The sequence below is a fragment of the Perissodus microlepis genome, chromosome 12, assembly GCF_051167445.1.
Source record: "Perissodus microlepis isolate ML-2025 ecotype Zambia chromosome 12, ASM5116744v1, whole genome shotgun sequence".
In the NCBI taxonomy this organism is placed as follows: Eukaryota; Metazoa; Chordata; class Actinopteri; order Cichliformes; family Cichlidae; genus Perissodus; species Perissodus microlepis.
This window is the reverse complement of record NC_140472.1, coordinates 5,346,123-5,368,022: the sequence shown is the minus strand read 5'-3', so window position 1 is coordinate 5,368,022 and position 21,900 is coordinate 5,346,123. Positions and strand designations below refer to the sequence as shown.

At 42.0% G+C, this 21,900-nt stretch overlaps 1 protein-coding gene across 3 annotated transcripts; it reads right to left on the bottom strand.

The window, feature by feature from the left end:
• Positions 1 to 106: 106 nt before the first annotated feature.
• On the bottom strand, positions 107 to 21,078 carry add2 (adducin 2 (beta)). 3 transcript variants are annotated; one of them, XM_084945974.1, is made up of 15 exons: positions 20,688 to 21,078; positions 13,391 to 13,580; positions 12,723 to 12,864; positions 11,128 to 11,279; positions 9,764 to 9,844; positions 8,444 to 8,593; positions 8,189 to 8,332; positions 7,867 to 7,965; positions 6,815 to 6,991; positions 6,271 to 6,519; positions 5,261 to 5,377; positions 5,064 to 5,150; positions 4,832 to 4,958; positions 3,339 to 3,422; positions 107 to 1,396 (listed from the first exon to the last, which is right to left on the bottom strand). In XM_084945974.1, the coding sequence occupies exons 2-15, from the start codon at positions 13,535 to 13,537 to the stop codon at positions 1,143 to 1,145; spliced, it is 2,010 nt and encodes a 669-aa protein (XP_084802100.1). In that variant the 5' UTR covers positions 13,538 to 13,580; positions 20,688 to 21,078; the 3' UTR covers positions 107 to 1,142. The 3 variants fall into 3 exon arrangements, with proteins under 3 accessions (XP_084802100.1, XP_084802101.1, XP_084802102.1); XM_084945975.1 differs by lacking the exon at positions 20,688 to 21,078 and adding an exon at positions 16,149 to 16,255; XM_084945976.1 differs by lacking the exon at positions 3,339 to 3,422.
• Positions 21,079 to 21,900: the final 822 nt, after the last annotated feature.

Genomic DNA, 21,900 nt, shown 5'->3' with positions numbered 1-21,900 from the left:
TGTAAATGCTTTTGCAATCTTACTTTTGAGGTATCCTTACCTCAAGGTTGTATGGGAAGGAGGAAGAAAATTTAAGCAGAGAAAGAAACAGAGACAAAAAAAAAAATGTGATTTTAAATCAAACTCAACCTTTAATGACTGATACATGGTAACCTTGCAACACTCACTTATACATTCTAATATAAAATAAATTAAGACCATGAGCAAACATCACACGTCAGCGTCAGCTACTAGTTCAAACAGAAAGTCGTTACTGTTGAGAGGTATTCTGCACATTTAAAAAGAAAATGACAAAAAGTGGAATGTTTAGTACCTTCTGTTTACTGGCTTACAGACTGCACTGACAAGCAACAAATTGTTTATGCGTCATCCCTTTGGCTTCGATCAAAGCGTTCGCAGCAGCTCGTCGCGAGACCTCGCGTGTTCGCCCAGCTTTGTCTTCCCATTCTTGTCCCTGCTGTTTTAACACCAAACCAGCGTTCAGCAGAGCGCGATCAGTAGCTATCAGCATATTTCTACATTGTACTGCACCTGTGCTCACATAGTATACCTGCAACATCTATCTGATACTTAGAACCAAATGGTGACTAGAAGATGCCTATGATAATGAACAAACGCAAACGTGCTAGGATGTCAATCTATGTGTCATTGTGCCTATACATGGATGAGGAGTGCATAACTCATTGGGGCGTTTGTGTCTTGCAAAATTGTGGATTTATTTAAAAAAAAAAAGTCTGATCACAGTAGTAACCTCAGTTTTAGAAATGAAAATGTGAATGCCTGTACAGTGGAATGGAGTGATGGAGCAATAGCGCAGCGAGGCTAAAAAATAAGACGTGGGTAATACAGAAACTGCGTGTGACGAGAAGTGCGTCAAAGTATCCCACCTGGGTCAAATATTATGTGAAAATAATCACCAGTGTTTTGTTTTTTAACTTCCTTAAGATGAGTCACCACATATATCATATGTGAGTGGTACAGTAAAGTATGTGTCGTTTGAGTACACCATATCTGTGAATGACATCCTAAATGGCTCTTTAAATACATCTGATGTGGTCGACTCCACCTGCTACTCCGTCATACACTAGGAAATATTTCACTGTAGTATTTCACCGAGGTTCTGCCACACGACTCCGAACGTCTCAGGTCTCTGCCTTCTCTTTCTGCTTCTTGCTCTTTTTGAGGAACGACGGAGGCTTGAACTTCTTTTTCTTCTTGGACGGAGACTTGGAGGGTGAGCCCTCCGGGGTGCCGCCCTGCGGTTTGGCGGGCGGGACGGCGGGCGTGGAGGTGTCGTTGGTTGAAAGGGCCTTCATCCCTTTCTCTAATTCCTCTGTCGTCTGCTTCTCCTCCTCGCCTCCGTTCTGAATGGCCGGAGAGTCAGTCTTTGTCTCCTCTGCTCCGAGTATCGGTGAAAAACAAACAAACACAAAAGTAAATATATTCAGCAGCCAGATAAAAACCTTAAAGCTGGGTGGAGCTGCAAAGCGACATGCTGCTGCAGATGAACATGCTTGCTTAATGAGAAGTGGGTGCTCTGTGGTTGCTCTGTACTTACTAGCGAGACAAGACCAAAGCACCAGAGGTGAGCGAGTGTAGAGTGACACAGAAAAGGACAGACAAACACAGAAGGAGACAGCACAGCAGACATAACAGGTACACAAACAAATGGATGTCACTACAAAGGGCTGAAATGTGACAAATGTGGATCAAACTAGAAGTGAGTCAGACATTTTGACTTAATTAACAACATTATAAAATCTGCAATCAATTTACTATTAGACATTTTTCCAGGGCACAGCTGAGTGCACCTTTATTACTGTTTTAATTCACTGAATCTGTAGCAAAATATACCTGAACCAGTTTGCTAAAGTGAAGTCAAAATGTCTTTTATGACAGAGAACTGTGACACACAGCGACGACAGCCTGTGTTACTCCTACAGACCTACACAGTGATCAATCCACAGAACGCACTGTGAACAATGTTTGTAGTCGACAACACATGACAAAATGTAAAAGAGTCACAAACATGCTTTTTTTTTGTTACACACAGTAAAACCTTGAAATTAATATATTTCAATTGGAAGAATGTTTCCAAATGAAATACATTACTGTCCCTCAGGGAAGGAGTGGGCACCTCTTGTAGTTTTGTGGGGGTGGTGTGGGGCTGGGCCATCTTGTGCCACTTTGAGTGACCCAAGTTTTGCCAGCAAATGTCCTTCCTGGGCTTTGGGTCTGAACAGGAACCCCTACAGTAGTGGAGACCTTCCTGCATTTGGCCACTTGGGGTTTCAGAGCTCATCTAGGTTCTCATCACCACTCTGTGTTCTGACTTTTAAACTGGTGATTCGTGTGACTTTGATGGGAGTGAAAGTATCTTCACGTCATAAATCACCTCACTGCCTGTTAATGTTGATGTTTTTCTCATCCTTACTAATGCTGCACACATATTAGCTTTAAATGAAAGTGTAACAAACTAAAACAGGGGATTAGGGAAGGTCACACGCACACGTTCACAAATACATACAAAGTTTATTAGCTAATTTCTATTTTTCTGTCATAGATATATCATTTCACTGGATGATGCTCATATTAAAGATGGCCAAGGGTTAAGATAATGAGGTTGTACTGGTTCTCAGCCAGTTATCCTCTAAACCCTCAGTGTCAGATTTCCAACTCTTGACTCTGTATGATGTAACTAAGAGCTAATATTCCTAATATGGTCATCTCAGGAACACAGCCTCACCCACCTGCTGTTTAATCTTTCTATTTGATTAGTATAAAGATGTTAAAACAGCTAAAATAGTTATTTATACAGAGAATGTACTGAGGAGGTGCACGGCCCATTTACAAGATAAAAAAGTTTATTTTGAACCGTGCAAATGGATACACAAAGCTATCTTAGTAAAGTCTTAATGAAAAATGCTGAGTTGGAACAGAGCAGAGTGCAATAGGTTGACTTTTTGATAAAGTGCCATCTGCTGGTGAACATGCAGGAACTTTATGGAACTTTCTTTTTTGGGATTAGCCCACTGACTGTCACTCTCAATATCATCTTTATAGAAAAATAAAAGACAACAATCAACAGGCAGACTTTGTGTGAATGCAGATCTGACTCAGATCTACCAAATGTGTGCTTAAAGCGCACACAGTTAGTATCTGCTGCATACGAGGAGAGGAGGAGTAGCACGGCTGTCAGTGAGTATCTGAAGCATGAGAGGATAGAAGCAGCACATCATCAGTCACACACGTAAGATCTGGAGCAAAGCTGTGAGTCAGATAGAGAGTATGTGAGGCGAGCCAGGCAGGCAGGCAGGCAGCACTCTGCCGAGCCTCACCTGAGAGAGGAGGGTGGCTGGGAGGAGGGCCCTTTGTGGGGGACGTAGTGGGGGAAGACTCCTTATCATTTGCCACCTCCTCCTCTACTTACACAGCACGCACATAAACAAGAATAACACAAGCAGTGAGGGACAGTGAGGGGACAGCTGTGCAGAAGGTTAGTTTTTTTTAAAGGCAAAGATTAGTGAACACAGTTTAGACCACAGTCACAAGTGAGTTTGCTTAAAGCTGCTGTGTGTAGCATGTCGGGAGTTGCGTCAGGGATCCGGCGTAAAAATCAGCCAAATGTGGAGCTGCCTGCTGTGGCGAGCCCATTGTGAATGATGGAGCAGCCGACAGATGCTTTTAAAAAGCACCTGTAACAATTTATTTTAATTTTTAAATGTTACACACAGCATCTATGAGAAGGTTAGAATAAAGTGTGAAAGTGAGCAGTAGCGTAATTAGCCATTTTTGTTACACCATGTTCCCAAACATATGCAGACATTTTTTATGGCAATAGCAGTAAATGGTGCTGGGTCAGTTTAGGAAACTAAAATAATAGAAAAATGATCATTATTAAAAGAATAACATGAAATGTATTTTACTCTTCTGTTTCTGCTAGCTTTGGTTTTTAGCTCATCTAATAGATGATATGCTCAATATTTTGCATAGGAAACATTTTTAATTTTCCTAACCAAATTCCAGCCTCTACTTTTATATGAACAGTGATGTATAACAATAATAATAATAATAATAATAATAATAATAATAATAATGTATACTTTATTGATCCCCGTGGGGAAATTCCTCTCTGCATTTAACCCATTCACTCAGTGAAGCAGTGGGCTGCCATTGGGCAGTTGTTACAAGTATAAATGTGAATTTAGTTCAAAACCAAGCTAACATGCTAAACAGGTAGCTGACAGGCCGAGAACCAGCCTGTTAAGTTAGTTAACTAGCTCAAGCTAACTCTCTTCAAAAAATGGATCGTCACAAGCTACTGAGCACCCGACCTCCCTTACGCTCTGGTGGTGGACCGACAGCAATTCTATGCAGATACGTTACGACACATGCTAGCCTTCCCCAAATAGTTGTTGCACTACAATGAAGACAATATTTGACGACCTCCCCTCTACTCTTAATTTTTCTGTTTTGATACCTCGGTAGATATCAATAAAGATGTGGTTTGATGGACATTAGAATAGTTTTTGGGTTTTTCCAAGGGTAGCTGCATAAGCAGAGACCACAGTCATTAACTTCTGATGGAAACCAAGTCAATTAGTTCTAAGAGCAGGTCTGAAATATGACAAAAACACTACTTACCGTTAACACTTGTGGTTAACATGGAATAAGATATTCAGCTATCACTTATAGGTGTTCAAGTGTCTGCATACTTTTGGCTCTCTGGTCTGTCACGATATTTAACTGTAATATTACTTAAGTATACACTTATTTGACAATCAGTGTTAGCTTATTAGACATGCTGTGTGTTAGAAGCTAAGCAGAGTACCATTGGTTCCTCCATCCTGCTTCCTCTGCACCTCCTTGCGGTACTCCTCCAGCTCCTGGTCCGTCAGCTCATTAAAGGGGTTTGGAGGTTCTGGCTCTGGTGGGACTTTAGGTGGACTGACAGGGGACTAATAGACAAGCAGAAGCACAAAATTACAGCTTTTACCTCAGAAGATTAACCTGTAAGAAATAAAAGTGAGTTGTAATAGAGAGAGAGAGAGACTGCAAACTACCGGAGGACTATCTTCTGTTATAACACTGGCGAGGACTTGCGACTGCGGTCCGGCTGTTTTCATGTCCTGACGATTCTGCTGTCGAATCTGAGGACAGAAAAGCCGTTCTGTAAACTGTTTTTGTTTCACGTGACAGTACACCGAAGGGAATATGGACACTGGGGAAACAGAACAAGCCAAAAGCAAAGCAGCGTTACCTTATTTCGGGTCTCGATCACCTCTTGGGGATTGGTGAACAGAGGCACAAACTGGTTTGGGTTCTCTATCTTGATGGCTGTGCTGCCAGCTTGTGTCACCTCTTCTGCCTTCAACCACTAAGGCGAAGAAAACCAACAACACAACATCATCTAATTCAGTATTCACCTGTTGTTCACATCTTGTTATTATTGTGGGTTTTTTTTCCTTTTTTTTCTTTTTTCTGAGGCATTTTAAACCATTTTTGAAATTCTTGAAATATTTATACCCAATCTGTGACACAGTGTGTATTTTGCCACCAGAGGGCAGACTCTGCACTGTCACCGTCAAAAATGAGTTGGTGGGTTTCCCCCTGCAATGCAGAGAGCAAGGATGGCGGGAGGTGCTGAGGAGGAGAGAAAACACAGATGCACAGCCAAGCTCCTCCCTCTGATGTAAGACAGCCGCTCTCCTATTGTTTTTATCTTTAAGGGACTCGTCATTTGCAGCTCTGCTTAATCCTTCCCTTGAGGTATCTGGAAACACAAACAGCGGCTCCACTGTCTACATCCGCCTCCATATGAATCACAGGAAAATGCTCAGCTTGGAAGCAGAAATAGCCTTGTGTAATGCAAATAAGATGTATAGCAGAAAAGATGGGGAGTTGAGTTATTCTGTTCCTGTGTCCACCTCTGCTTTGAACCATCTCACATGCTCTGCCCTCTAACAGGCTTTACTGTTGCTTAAAGGGAATCATTGAGCATTACAGCAGGGTAAGGCTGCTAGCCTCTGATTGAATAAGTAAATAGATCTGTGTCACTGTGCTGAGGTGAAGCCTCGAGGGGACACCCAAGACTTATATCCAGTAAATATTATTTCTCATCTCTCTACATCCAGGGCTCTGAAATCAGTTTCTATCCTCCACAGTATTTCGATTGCACCGGCTGCAAGTTATAGGACATGTCGTATTGCACAGTTAGTAGGAAAGACGACTGTTTTAAAGACAATCGCAGTAACTTAAAACGAGCCTCACAGTGGTGCGCTGGTGTCCCGGGCTGGCTTGCTCCTGGCTGACTTTCTGGTACGTGTTGGGGGTGTTGAGCCATCGGGTCCTCTCCTGCTGCTGGCGCTGGGCAAAAGGATGCTGCCTCAGCGCTGGGTGGACGCCATCGTCATCAAACTGGTGGAAGGCCGTGACGGTCGCCGGTACCTCCACCTCCCTCCGTGTTCGCGTTCGCTCTAGAAGTACAGGGAAGCGGTAGGCATAGCCAGTGCGGTAGCCCTGAAAAAATAACATGAGGAAGAAGTTCAAAGGTGCAGAAGGGACTGAATACTAGTGGAAATGTCACATTTTAGTCATCTATCTTTAAGAAACTTGGGCACATCCTTGCATACATGCACGTAGATCGTTCATATATTTTTTTTCTGCTCTGTACAAGTCAGACAGTCTAATATACAGTAAAACCCACAAAACATGCGTGCAGAATTTTACATGTACAGCTAATTCTGATGTTCAATAAAAAATATCAGTGAGCTGATTGTGAAACACGTGTCTGTTCAGGGTGATTCTTGTTTACCAGGTTATCCAGAGTTCTCATGAGGGCTTCAAACTCATGCTCCCCAACGCGGCTCTTATGCAGAGGTCCGAAGGTGGAGCCAGCCCAGCCGACCGTGCCGGCTGGAGTGGGTTTGTGGATGGTACGGTCCAGCATAATCAGGTTCTGTTCTCCGCCAGCACAACACAACGCCGACACCTGACAATAAAAAGTCGAAGACAAAAGTGCAATTTCCTTGTTTCTAGCATAGGTCTGCTCTGCACACATGCACACACATCCCAGCAACTTCTGTGGTTGAAAAGGAAGCAAATTCAAAGTTCCAGGAACTGCAGTTCCTGCAGCGGCCACTTGAGGCTAAAAGCATCTCAATAACTCCCAAACTGCACGGCTGCTTTGATTGACTGTCTTAAAAAGCTTTTTTTCACCCAGGAAAATAAACTGAGGTATTTGTGCTACTGCTGAAATGCTGCAGAGACTTAAACCATTATGCTCTGTAGCTGTGCTGAGCAACGCACCAGTGATCGAAGCATGCACTTCAGGAGTCCCTGTTGGCTCTTTGACGGCTGGGTGCTATGACAACTGCCTGCACAGCCAACAGAAATAGACATCCAGTAGGCAGTGGAGGCAAAAGCAGAGGCCAAAATCAGGACCATAGGTAGCGCTTATTGTAGGTAAATGTAAGTTAAGTTTGTTTTGTGTTCCTCACAATAACTCCACAGATATATTAAGGTAAGGAGTACAGAAGGGGTGGCATCAGGGTGGCTACACACTGAATTTTATATATGACATGGTCTATGATTTAGATTTAATCAAGCTCAGCAGTGTTTTACAAAAACCCTGACTGAACACCTTACAGTCACATATCTGCTTCCCCTCAGGCTTCACTGCTGCTCCTGTAGGATTACTGCAGAATTGCTTTGGCACGTGCTAACATACCTGTAGTGTTTTATACTGCAGTGCAGAGCTACTGGCTGAAATACATGATACTTCATTTTGCCACTCACATAGCCACACACTCCATCTCCAGTGCGTCAGCTGTTTGTCAGTACTGTGTGCTTGTGTGTGTGTGTTACCTGGATCTGGCAGGCAGCCTGGATGTGGTAGATGGTGTAGAAGGCCTCCTCCACAGACTCCCCCAGAGCCACTATGCCATGATTCCTCAGCACCAGAACCTGAAAGGTATCATAAAATAGAAATATTACCACAAGAATGAAATCATCTCAGCTGGGAGACAGGCTGCAGCTCCAGTAATTAATCCAGCGCACGACCACATCACCCTACGTCTTCTCTCCACTCACTCTGAAACCCATGTGGGAGGCACGAGGGCAGCAGCTGCTGAACTGAGCAAAGATATGTGGGTCTTACTGTCAGTGTTGACTCTTTTAGTCTGCTCACCTTACAGGTAGGTCCTAAGCTCTTCTGTAACTCCACTCGGTCCTCCTCCTCCTCCATAACTCCATTGTAGTCATAGTAGGCTACGTCCCCAACCAGCAGTGCCTCATGGGACAGTGGCAAGAGGCCAGACTTCATAGCTGAAACCTAGAGATAGACTCAAGTCACAATGTGCTAAAAAAACTTCTTATTTTAGGGAATAAACAGAGTAAAATTCAGTTGTTTTGTGTCTGCATGTGTCCTCTAAAGCTGCCTCACTGCTGCTGTAGCCGGTGTGTGGAGATGAAACAGACAGCGAACATCTGGCCTGGCCGAGTAGATGGCAGAGTGCAGGCTGAACTTTTCAGTGTCCACTCCCAGGTTGGTGCTCCCCTTCTCCACCACTTCGCCCAGGATATTCACCTTTACCTGTAAAAGTGCACAGTGCCATCACAGGGTCACATTTAGCAGTAAGGCTTCCTGTTAAGATATTTCTATAACGTGGAATTCATATAGAGCAAAAATATAACACAAGTTGCATATGTAACAAATGTAGCTCTAGGTGAATGAATGATGTGCACTTTTTACTTTTATACCTTTGCTCATGAGTGATGGTTCTGTTCTTCAGTTAGTGTGTGTTGGTAGCAACTTCAATAAGTCAGAACTTAAATCAAGGCTGCGGTGATAACAATGATTAGTGGAGGAGGACGAAGAGTTATTTTCTTGTGCCTGTAGCAGCAAATGAGTCATGACTGAGCCACAGCTTCGTCTGCAGGCTCAGGCTGCTGAGGCAGAGGGCTCTCCACAGTTAGCCAACAGCCTTTTTTTTCACAAGGCACAACTTTTCGTGGCCAGACCCTAAAACACACTTTCCCCTTCAAGCAAGTGATGCATAAATCGTTTTAACTTGTACTTATACTGTACTTATTTATATATCTGTTTATAATCTAATAATTGTATTTTAAAAATGTGAGATTTGGTCAGATGTCAGATCAAAAATGCTGACCGAATGATTTAAGTGGCAGATGAGAACAACAGGAAAGAGCAGATAAAACAAAACAGGAAGTTGTTGTTTGTTCATTTTCATTGAAAGCACTGGCTTCACATACAATGTAATTGTGCCTGTTTGTTTAACAGGAAGACTCTTATATTAGTTCTGAGGGTAAAAATGATAATGAAGTTAAATGAGAGATTACAGTGCTCTTATTTTGCTCAGTTAGATTTCTGATTGACTGTCGTAAAGGGCAGCCTACATGACATTTACAGCCATGTAGGCTTGTAGCACAATATCTTACATCTCCTAGATTTCTGGGATGCCCATATTATTATCACCATATTGTTCTATGGCATGTAAACATTGAGACATGAGATTTACTGGAAATCGACAGGCATTTTGACTTTGATGTATGCTTATTCATTAATAATATTTCAGTCAGTAATCTCAGTGTAATTTTAAAGAATAAATGATCAAGGAAATCAGTTGGACATCCACTGTAGCACTCATTAATTATATAACAAATGAAGTACAGTCAAAAGTAGCATTGTATCAGTAACAATGGAGCCAGAAGAACCCAGTCACATGTGTTGCTGCTGACTCACCAAACTGGATCCAGTCACCTCACTATAGGCCAGTCCATCTGGAAGCACAAGGAAGTGTTCCTGTTCTTTACTCACACGCAGCTGTCAGTGAGAGAGAGCGAAAAAAAAAACTTATGATATCGTAATTTCACTTTATAATAAAAATTTGAATTCTATTAATGTTTTCATCATGCGGTTATGCGATACCATGGATAGCTGCTGCCATAAAACTGAGCTCTTTACAACAAACGCTCTCAGTCGCCGCTGCCATTGGCAAGCAGTAGCCGCATAGACACCAGTAGTTTTCCCTCACTCTCGCGTCCTCGTGTGACGGATTGTTTTCATCTTCATCTAAACTAAGTGCTGGTTGACTATTTTCATTCTCTCTCTCGGTTTGCTCTGGTTCAAACTGGAAAGGTTGAACAGAAGCCATTTCCAGTGCGCTGCTAACTGTGAACTCGATGCAGTGCAACTGTGTGACGTCACTACCCAGAGTGCACTGAGAAGTAAATAACAATGGCGGCCTACTGGTAAATCGGTTTTATATAAAATGTGCTTAAAAGGAAAACATTTGGCGTATTTTAATACCACATATATGTTATTGAAAGCACAGTACATATTTTAGCGCAAACATGTGTTAATAGCCGGGGTTCCCTTTAAAGAAAATAGCCCTCAGCTCCTTTGTTCTCTGACCTCAGTAAAAACTTTACTTCTGAGGTTGTGGTTTGAACCGTTAGCTTCTTTTAGAATACAACTTTATTGTAATGATTTTAATTAACTTTATTTTGTCTGCAGTACAATAAGGTGACTTAAGGGTAAGCTTTACGATTTGTCCCTCAGATTCTCACCCTGGTCCACCAATCTTTCATCAGGTCCACTAAGATGACGATAACAAAAGTACTCAGGTGTAGGTTTCATTAACAAGATTCATTAAGAAGTAGGTGGCCATCTTTGGAATACAGTCTATGATTTTATTGACACATCAAAAATCAAGAAAATGCAGCACAGAAAGACAGATTTATATCGTCTCACTCACACATATAGCAGGTAAATTCCAGTTCCCTTGATCCTCTTTCTACTCCGTGTGTTTATCCTGCAAGTTCATATGGCCCATCTCCTTCATTTTACTTGCACTTAATCACACAGATAGTATCCTCTACAGATAATTGCTTTTCCTTTATTCATATCTGAAACTAAGTCATACCATGGATTAATACTGCTGTCAAATCACTCAGCGTCTTATGAGAAGCACATCTACAACCTAATCTCTTAATCAGCCTGTTCAACTTACCGGAAGGCAGTGTATCACATGCTTCCATTAATGCTTCTTAAAAAAAATAAGGATGTAAGTGAGGAATGTAATGTGAGAAGGCAGCAGAACTGACTGTGAGACAGGTGCGGCCGATCTGGGCCCAGCCAAAGAGGTCGAACAGGCGATGTGTGCTGGCCAGCTTGCAGCGCATCAACCTCTCCCCCTTCACCATGCTGCCAGGCTCCCAGCCATGCAGGTCATTGATGGGTGTCACCATCATCATGTCTGTGCGAGTGGGAGGAAGAGAGAAAGCAGACAGAGACAGAAAAGAGGCAGTAAAGCTCATGGTCTGCACACAAAAGACTGTTTCAATAAAACATCATCACCACATAGGTAGATAACATCTCATTTAGCTCTTTTCCTTAAAGTCAACTTATTGTGGATGCTCATATTAAACCAACCTGGGAGAAATACGCTCTTTCTTTCTAGTTCCTGTCAGTACTCACACTGCAGCATTTTGGATCAACTAAACACTTTCCAGGGAGCTTGTAGGACAAACTGATAGTAATGAATTACAAAAGACAAGCCTAGAACAATAAATAGCACACTTAACTATTCAATAGCATACTTAGCTTATAGTGCTAGCACTTGCTACTAGCAAATAAAAGTAGCTCAATGGTAAAGAACAATCGTCTAAATCAGCGGTCCCCAACCCCTGGGCCTCGGACCGGTACCGGTCCGTGAGTCGTTTGGTACCGGGCCGCGAGAGTTGAGGCTCAGGTGTGAAATGTATGGTTTTCAGGGTTTTTATCAGTTTTCAGTGTTATTTTGTTATCGTTTTTATCGTTAACTCGGTTTCCCTGGGTTTTTTCACGTGTGTTATGAATACCGGTACTAGTTTTATTTTGTTGTATTTATCCGCGACACCTTAAAGGCCGGTCCGTGAAAATATTGTCGGGCATAAACCGGTCCGTGCCGCCAAAAAGGTTGGGGACCGCTGGTCTAAATGTAACAGTAACCTTACACCTTTGACTCTGGAAAGGTTCTTCATGAAATATGACTAGTAAAAAGAAACTCCTGCAGTCTCATTAAAATGTTAGCAGCAAACAGATCATGGATCTGCCTTCTTTTACCAGCAAATTTACAATTCACGGGCAAAATCAGTACTGTAACTCTTCGTCGTGCTCCTTAAGGCACGCGGAAAGATCCTCCTGAGAAAGGCAACCGCCATCAAGAACGTAGCCGCCTTATAGGATGTTCATCAGTGACCTGACCTGCTTCCCACAAGGCGTTCTATTTCCACCTCGTTCCCAGATCAGTGAACATGATGTGAAAGAAATGTGATTCAGCAGACCAGGCCACCTTCTTCCACTGTTCTCTTCTAATGTTCACCTTCCCACATCAGATGCTTTTAAGCCTGGACATGGGAAGGCATGAGCAGGGATTACTCTGTTGACACCTTTCTATCATAGCTACCATTAAAGTTTTCACTCTCCACATGCATCACTGAACCTTGGCCACCGCACGAGTCTTTCCTTGCCCTTCCTTGGACTCCTTTTGGTAGGTACTATTCACTGTATACGCTACAAGAACAGCCTAACCACTCAGGTCTTACTGTAACAAGACAATCCGTATCAGACACTTCACACGGAAAAGTTTTAATGTTGTCTGTTTATGTACATAAAGCTAGGATGAATAAATGTTTACTAAAAGATGTGGAACACATACTTGAGGGGGAGACGGGCAGGGAAGCCGGAGAGCCATGTGAGGCCATGAAATCAGCCAGCTGCCTCAGTGCCCATAGATTGGATGAGCTGCCACCCTTCTTCATCTGTTCCTGGATCAGCACATCCAGCTCCTCTCTAAATGACTGCAGAAACACAGATAATAAATGACTATATTATCAAAGACATATACACAGATCATGCCTTAAAAATCTTTTCAGCTTCATAAAAATGTTTATTTGAACTTCCTTTTGTACAGAGTTTGAATATTTGAATACTGGATTGACTCCTTTTTCCTCACAAGCTAAAACTCACTGCAAGTGTTTGAAAAAGCGTCTAACTGCAACAATTTCACAGGAGCTTTAAGCACAATCACAACTTTATAAACACTTGTCCGTTACATGGGTGAGGGTGAGTGAAAATATTTAATGAGTCACCCTCATTGCATCCGTCCTTGCAATTCATAGTCACTCTCACTCCATATGCAGAAGCACACACAATCACTCAGCATGGAGGTCCAGCACTGGCTGTAACCCGAGCTGTCACATGGCATTTGAGACCAGATTTATTCATCTGTGAGGAGATAATCACATTATCTCCTCACAGAGAGAGAGGGCAAGAGAGGCTGAGGGGAAAGAAAAAGAATAAATCAGACGCGAGCAGACGTCTTACTGGACTCTGAAGGAGGCTGGAGATGCGTTTCTTATGCTGTGGCCCGATGCTGGGGGTGGACTGCTGGGGAGACTGGAGGCCCTCGGAGACTCCATCACTGGGACTGCGCTGCACCGGGGTGCCCTTTGGGGTGGGAGACTTGCTCATCTTTTACTATTTTGCAGTGGGCGTCTTACAACCAGGGGTGGATCTGCAAAGAAAAAAATTCAGTTAATTACAAAAACTGTAAATTGTAAATCGCAGTGGCCTTTTTAAGTGCTTACAAACCGTCAGGTAACACTGATCATTGAGATGTAAATGTTTCTGCTGATTTACAAACTGTGAATGTCACCAGCTCTAGTGCACCACATGGGGTTTGGTGTAGTGTAGTGGTCTGCAAAATAATCTGATGTAAATGATAGTCCTATTAAATTTTACTCGTATAGCATTAAATCACAACAACAGTCACATCAAGCTGCTTTATAGTCTAAGGTAAAGACCCTAACAATTAAACGACCGCCTATGAGCGAGCACTTTGCAACAGTGAGAAGGAACCTCCAGCAGAAGCAGGCTGAGGGAGGGGCAGCCATCTGCTGTGACCAGTTGGGTGTGACGAGAGGATGACTGTATAGCAATGTTTCACATCTGTATACTGTGTACGGATGTGAAGCATTTATGGGGGGAAAAAACTAGCATATCTTGGAGCCACAAACTGTGTTGTTGTTGTGATACATCAGTTAATTTGAGAAATCTCTGTATGTCTGTTCCCTCACCTACCAACTCTTCGCACCTGCTTATCCAGTTGTATTGCTGTGAACCTATTACCCAGGTCTGTAGCAATACAGAAGGTAGACTCTCAGTTACCAGCAGAGAGCATCTGTTGTCAGAGGGGGTCAGTGTCTTGCTCCAATAGCAGAGAAGTGCAAAGTTATAACATATTGGAACATTTAATTGATGCACAGCATCATCAACATGCAGTCAGGATTTGGGATGACTGCATGGCAGCATGTTTGCACTGACTGAAAACCTGCTTTTGTAGACTCTCTAGAGTTTGAAAAGGTTCGGTTGATTAGTTCTCATATTTTGGTAAAAACTGTTTTCCCTGGTCCACTCTGTGTGGAGGAGACAAGCACACACACAAGTTTAACCAGCACAAGTTAGTGTGAAACCATCGCCCCAAATTTTGTCTGTTTTCAACACAATAACTTAGCAATTGTGGTCTCAGTTCGTTAATTTCCTGTTTTATTTTGAAATTACTCACCTAAGCTAAGTCTACATGATTCCTTTGCTTTTTTTTCTCACCAATTTTCAGCCACACCTCTCTCCCATCAGCTTATGACACACCCAGGATGTATACATCCTCCCTTCGATCCCTCACAGAATGTCTCAGCATTTTGTCAAGCTTTCTGGCATGTTGGGATTTTGGGTTGTTTGGGTTGTTTTTTTGGATTCTCCCTCTTGCCTCCATCTTTGTCAGTTGTTCTCTACCTGTGCTTGACCCATTGTCTGCACATGATGTGTATAGTAGACCTTTGTAAATTGTAGCCACAAAAACAAAACAAAAAAAATGGTTTGCTCTCTTCTCTCACTCCAAAATGCAGCATGACTCTGCTTATTAGCAGAGAGCGACAAATATAGGATTTTTAAGACCAATACCAATATTTAATAATAATAACACTGGTTGATATTTTTATCGATGCTGATACCATGTGTGGAGAGTATGGGGAAATCTGTGAGTCAGCCAAATATCATCAACAGATGTTAGGGCTAAAATCTGTGAAAGGATCGCCTCCCCTGTGAATCTGCTGTAAATAATGACACAAGGTAGCACAACAGTTCATACAAAAAATATTTAAACTTAAAATCAGTGTTTGTTTTCTTTTCCTCTTTTTTTTTAAAATTAAGTGTAATTAAATGTGCAGTCTGGGAAAGACCACTGAGCATCCAGACGTTCCATCCAGGCGTGGCCCGGTAGGTATGCTTGCAAAAGTCACACACACATGTCCCCAGACATTCAAACTAAGCCCAGATGTATTCAGAGTTTGCACTTTTAAGCTTATGTAAACCATTTTCAATTTAAATTTTTAATGATATGTAGGGAAAAGGAGCATTTGACAACATAATATCCTGAATTTAGTTTAAAAACAATCAGAAGGCACATCATGGACAAGCCCTTCCTTACAGCAGGAGTGCTGCTCTGCTGTGGTGTTTTTTTTTACATTTTTTTAAAAATAGAAAATAAGTTTCCACCTTTCACTTTCTGTTCACACCCAGCAGGAAGAACGGACAGTCCAATCAGAATGTGCAGATGTGATTTAAAAAGTAAAGTAGGAGAATAATAAATAGTTACAATACACTCCAAGAAGTATATGAAAATAAGTTTAATAACATATTCTTAATATTCTACCCATATCATTCTAAAGCAGCAGCCATAATCCTTTTCAGCTTAAAAGGACACCCCTATCACAGCTTAGCCAAGGAAGTGTAAGTAAATATGCAAATGAGAGGAAAAACTTTTAAAGCTTAAGCATGCAGGAGCTCTGCTCACACCAGCCCAGAGAGACACTCTGAAGAGATCAAGCAAACGCGATCGAACATTAAAGTACAATTGTGTCTTCATTCAGCACGCTCATTTAAGTACAATTCAATTCAGCTCTAAATACCTCTGTGTTTTTCAGCATCCTGCTTCAGAGCAGATAAATAAACAACGAGCCGGCCTGCGCATTAAGCCTCGGCGTCCTTGCACGTTCAAATGGGAGCATTAAGATGAAAAACCTACCCTCGCATTAAGGATGCCGTATTCCTCGGGGCCCTGGCCGGTGGAAATGCAGAGCTATAGAAAATGCAGCATTAGCAGTAAGAGCTCACATGCAGAACCACTAAGAGGAAGTTAGCATGCGATATGGCTCGGTAATTGGAGAAAGAGTAAAAGAGTTACCGTAAGGATCTTCAGAAAAGAGCTGGCCACTCCCTCACTCAAACACACTCTGCTGCAGGGAGCAGATAAGGTCCCACACACACCACACCCTCCTCCAATGCTACCACTCACTAACTGTCTTCATTACTTACTTACTCGATTAGGTGCATTACTGCAATGCCACTGTTTGTGTAACCTCAGCTGAGATGCACTCTCATCCTCTGAAGGTACGAGAGAAAGTGGCAGCAGACACATGTGCATTACTGCACCTCGCTGCAGCAGACGACTAAACCTTTAATGGAGTTTCTGAATAAACTGTGCACTTATCCCAACATCAGCTGTGCAAAAACATCAGCCAGTCCCTGGAGAATTAAGCCCCTCCCCCAAACACACACACACACACACACACACACACTGTGTTATATTATGTGCAAGCTACACTGCTGCTTTAAATCTACATCTATTCACATAGATGGGTTTGTTTTAATGCTTTTGGCGCTCGTGTTTCACCAACAGCAGCAGCTCTCTCTTTTCCCTACCAGAGCATGGTGTGTGTGTTTCTCTGTCTCAGGGGGCAGAGGGGGCCCAGCTGCTGACAGGCACCAGACAGAAAGCTGCTCTCTCCAGGGAAGATCCTAATGACTAAAAGGGAGACATGGACTTCTGGCTGCTGGCCTTCCATCACTGCCTCCACCCCCTATCATTAGTCTCCCTGTGATGGCTGAACATGCTGCATCATCACCTCACTTTTGTTTCACAAAAGCTCAAGACGACTTCCTGAGTTCTACAGCTGAATCAGTACTTTCTAACCAAACAGTGAAATCAGACAGGAAACAATCATTTTTAAGTGAATCTCGTTCTGCTTTTTTAAGGATTTTTTTTTCAATGTTTATCCTTAAAATCAAACCCCGGAAACTAAACACGCATTTCTCTTTTAAAGACACGGAGCTTGTAGTGCATTATTTTCCACATTTGAGGGTTAGATTTGCAGCAGACGAAGCTATCATCGAGTGGTTTTAAGTCATTGTGTCTGAGCATTCACATCCAGCAGCACAGAGGCAGAGAGCACTGACTCAACATTTTGCATTGCTGGATACATTTTCTTTGGCTTCCCTTCCATTTAGTTCATTTCATACCTTTTCAGCAAATCCAAACCAGCATTCCTTCAATAAATCATAACAGATTTTGGTGGTGAAACTGAATAATTGTGGTCAGTCACTGAGTTTTAATGTCCTCCATCACAATTTGCATTTACAGTGCTGTGAAAAAGTACTTGCCCTGTTGCTGATTTCTTATGTTTTGCATATTTATCACATTTATATCTTTCAAATCATTAAAGCAATTTTATAATTACATAAACACAAGTGAATGCAAAATCCACTTTTTAAATGATTTCATTTATTAAGGGATAAAAGCTATCCAAACCTAACTGTCTGTGTGAAAAAGTAATTGCCCCCTAACCCTAATAACTGGTTGTATCACCCTTGGAACTGTTATCAAGCGTTTGTGATAACTAATAATGAGTCTTTCACTTCACTGTGGAGGAAGTCTTGCCCACTCTTCTTTTCAGGATTCTTGTAATTCAGCCACATTGGAGGATTTCCAAGCACGAGTGGCTGATTTAAGGTCATACCAAAGCATAGCAATCTGATTTGAGTAGGCATAATATGCCTTATGAATAATTTTAATTTAAAGAAACTATATATGACCATTTAACTTTTGTGCATTTAGCTCTTCATCATCTCTCCCTCTCCACCACTGACTTCTCTTTCACCACCTCATCCTCCACAACTCAAGCCTCATCTCCTAACCTGGAGTCAGGGCTCCAACACATAAAAATATGCATAAACATGTTTATTTTTTCCTAATATTGTTGCAGTTATTGCCAGCAGTGTGGACATGCAACTCTCCTGTCTCTGGACAGCTGGCCACTAAGTTTTTAAATCCATCAACGTTAGTGCCACCTCAAAAGACGGTTTCACTAATGCTGGCTAACAGCAGCTAACAGAAGCTAACAGCAGCAAAACAGCAGCACTTACTGACAGAAAAGTTGAGCATGTCCTCAACAACAACAAAAAAACATGTCCTCAACAACTCACCTCAGTATCACTGCCATCAGACACAACTGAGCTTCATTGACTCATCGATTTGTACTCCTGTCACAAGGTTTTACAGCCTCCTCTTTAGTAAATAGAGGTGGAGGCATATTGGCAGCTGAGGTAAACAGCGGACTACTACAGATGCACTTCAGATGAATTTGAGGTAACTCAGGGATAAAAGCCTGAGATAAAACAAAATGTTTAATTGACACCTGTCCATATTTTAGTCCTGATTTGCTGCTAAGTGTTAATATTATTGACGTATGTTAAAATATATTGTGCACATAATTTTTGTATACACAAACACACACAAAAAAAATATTGGTAAAAAGACACCAGCTGGACTGGGTAAAAAACAAATGAACAGAGTTTAGTTGACTCCAATTTGCTAACATGTAGCAGTGAGATTTTACACTTTAGATTGGACACATTAATATTAAACATTTGACACAAGAGTGTCTTGTAGAAATGCAGTGTGCAGTAAATAAAAGTGCATTTATGCAAGATTGATGTAGAGGTATAATAAGTTTTGCAAATTCTCTGTAGGACAGTTATGTCTCTGCAGCCTCTAATGGGAAATTTGGCTCCAACTTGACAAAACATCAACACAGAAAGCATTTCAGCACATGAGACCAGCAGCTGAAGACACACACAAGAAATGGAGTGAACTACGTTAATTACAGTATTACTGAATCCTGCAGTTATTGAATATTCCTTGTCTGATAATGCACGGATGATAATGCATGAATTAAAAAATTCAGCATATGCTAATTGAGTCTAAAAATAAAAAGTATGGAGCTGGACATGAGCACAATATGCTCTTTAAGTTGTTTCAATTTAAATTCAAACAACAAAATTCCCACTTGCCAGTATCGTATAAAATAAGCTCCAGTTTTGGTGATTAACAGTTTTTTTTTGTTTTTTTTTTCAATTACAACCACCACAAAACTGCTCTTTTAAATACATACAACAAATTATTGAATTAAACAGGATGAACACAAGTTACAGGCTGAAAAGGTGTCTGAAGTCCATTGCACCTAACCTTTTTACATAGCATATGCTAAGTAGCTAGCCCTCTGCATCTGGAGTTCAAGAACAAATAACTACACAAAACACACACAAAAAAACATTTTTAAATAAAAAATAATCATGTTTTTGAACATTTTTCAAACTTACATAGTGAATTACATCATCATAATTCCCCATCACAACTATTTCACATCTATTTTGTTCTATTTGTCCTGACCACTGCTTTATTAAAGAAAAAGAAAAACTATTTATCTTTCCAAATTCAAACAATCTTCACATACAGCTTACAACACAGTTAAATTTTAAGGTGCTTTGGTTCATTATAACCACAACAGTGTCTTATTCGATAGATGGATAAATGATAAACAAAATCCCCCAATAAATGCTATGATTTCTCTTGAACAGGGTACAGTGTGCAAACCATTGTTTTTACAGCTATTTATTTTTTCAGTATCGCTGAAGTCTGACTACTGTGTTACCCCACAGTCACGGCCTGCCATTGTGCTGGGGGAGATTAAAAAAAGGGGGGGGAAAAACCCAGATGTGTCACATGGCGGGGAGGGGGGAGATGCGTACAGGCCAATTGATCCAGAGCAGTGCATGCAGAACACAGGATTGTAAACGTCAACGTTAACGTACAAAACTGTTTTCCGAGTTTTTCCCTTCTTTAGCGTCCTCCTTTCTTCCGCCTGCAAACCGCGCGCGCTCTGCATGGCTGCCTAGCAACATTCGCAAGCACTGCAGCATCAGCACCAGCAGCGCGGAGGTTCCGGTAATGGCCTCCTGCAAAAAGGCAGAGACCAGCGACGGTAGCACAACACTACACCACCCCCCTCAGTGAGCCAAACGAGCAAAGGCACATTTAAACCCAACTACAGTCCAAATAAAGGCCGAGCACAGCTAGCGAGCGAAATACAGCGCAGGGAAAGCAACGACAAGCACACGCGGTGTGGCTAAAGTAGCAGAGAGGCGCTGCCATAACAGGCTCTGTTAACAGACAGCCTCACACCCACCGAGCCTGGCTGCGGAGATCATTTACAGCAGGGGGGAATGTGCGTGAAAGCTGCATGCGGCGTGGGCCTCTTAATTTCATTGTGCAAAAACAGAGTTGGACGCGCAACACCAGCAGCTTAAACATGAAGTAGTTCAGGCAGGCATCGTCAGAGAAATGCGCACACAACGCTCATGCACGCGTCAGGGAGGACCCCGTACTACACCCAGTCTTTTCTCCGTGGATAACTACACGTAAATATCAGCAGTGTGGGCTACTCACCTCAGCGCATCCTCGGGAGCGTGTCTGCTGAGTGGGTGCGGCACACCCACAGCCTGAAGACGTCCTCAGAGTGAAGGAGTTAATTGCAACAAATCTGTGTGCACTGGCTCCTTTGTCAGAGTGTTTCAGGGCCTCAGCTGATACCAAGTCAACCGACCCTGCTGTGTTGTTTTTTTTCCATCGCTCAGTGAGCCAGGACCAGCCCACTGCCACGCCTGTGCACAGTCTAGCACCCCAAACACTCCCAGTCAGTTCGCTACAGTGGGGATCCTGGCAGTGTGCTCGGTTATTGTGCTCGTAAAGCCTTTTGACGCACAGTCCTGGAGGATTTTATTATCGCTGTCTTTTTGTTTAGTCGTTCAGGCCCACTTCAAGTGAAGAAAATATCATACATCAAACAGGCGCCACCTTCTGTTTTTAACACAGCACAGCCCGAGAAGCAGGAATATGCAGATTGTAGGTGTTTGGAAATGAGTTTGTCAGATTGTAATTGAACTAGAAAGACAAGGTGGTGGGAAAAAAGGAGCCGCAGGTCACTTCCACTTTTGTTTGACTCTGCTGGAAACCATGTAAAGACTCTGTGTTTTTACCCCACGTAGACATATCCACTCCACCACAATCAAGCACTGCTACACGAGGTTATGCAGTTGATCCTTTGTGTTTTTTAGGAGGCTCAGCTTGAAAAAGTACTAAAACAGACCGCCGTGACGTCACTACGGGCCAACACAATATTTGCTCAACCTGCAATTTTATATAACTGATTTCTTCCCATTCAAATAAGGTTAATCAGATCACCAGAGAAGATTATGGATATTGAGGTTATGATAACACTTAATATGGCCAGGATGTGAATTCCCCTGTAACTGTGTGGAATTTTCAATAATGTGACATGGAATTATATTTAGATGCAAATACTTAAAGGCAGATACACTAAGGGAGTAACAAGTCACGTTTTTACAGGAAACAAAGAAATAATGATACTGTAGGTAATTTTAAGTCATTTGTAAGCAATGTTATGTCACGCATGAGTAATTTAAAAAGTATTGCATAACTTAGGTATTTTACAGGGAATTAGTCTGTAAGTACTTACAGGAGTACTGCGTAACTTCTTCATAATTTTATGGGTAAACAATATTTTCCAATCTTACATTATAAATACACTCTTTCAAGGAGTGACTTGTTCCCCCTTTATTATTAGTGTAACTATGTTTAA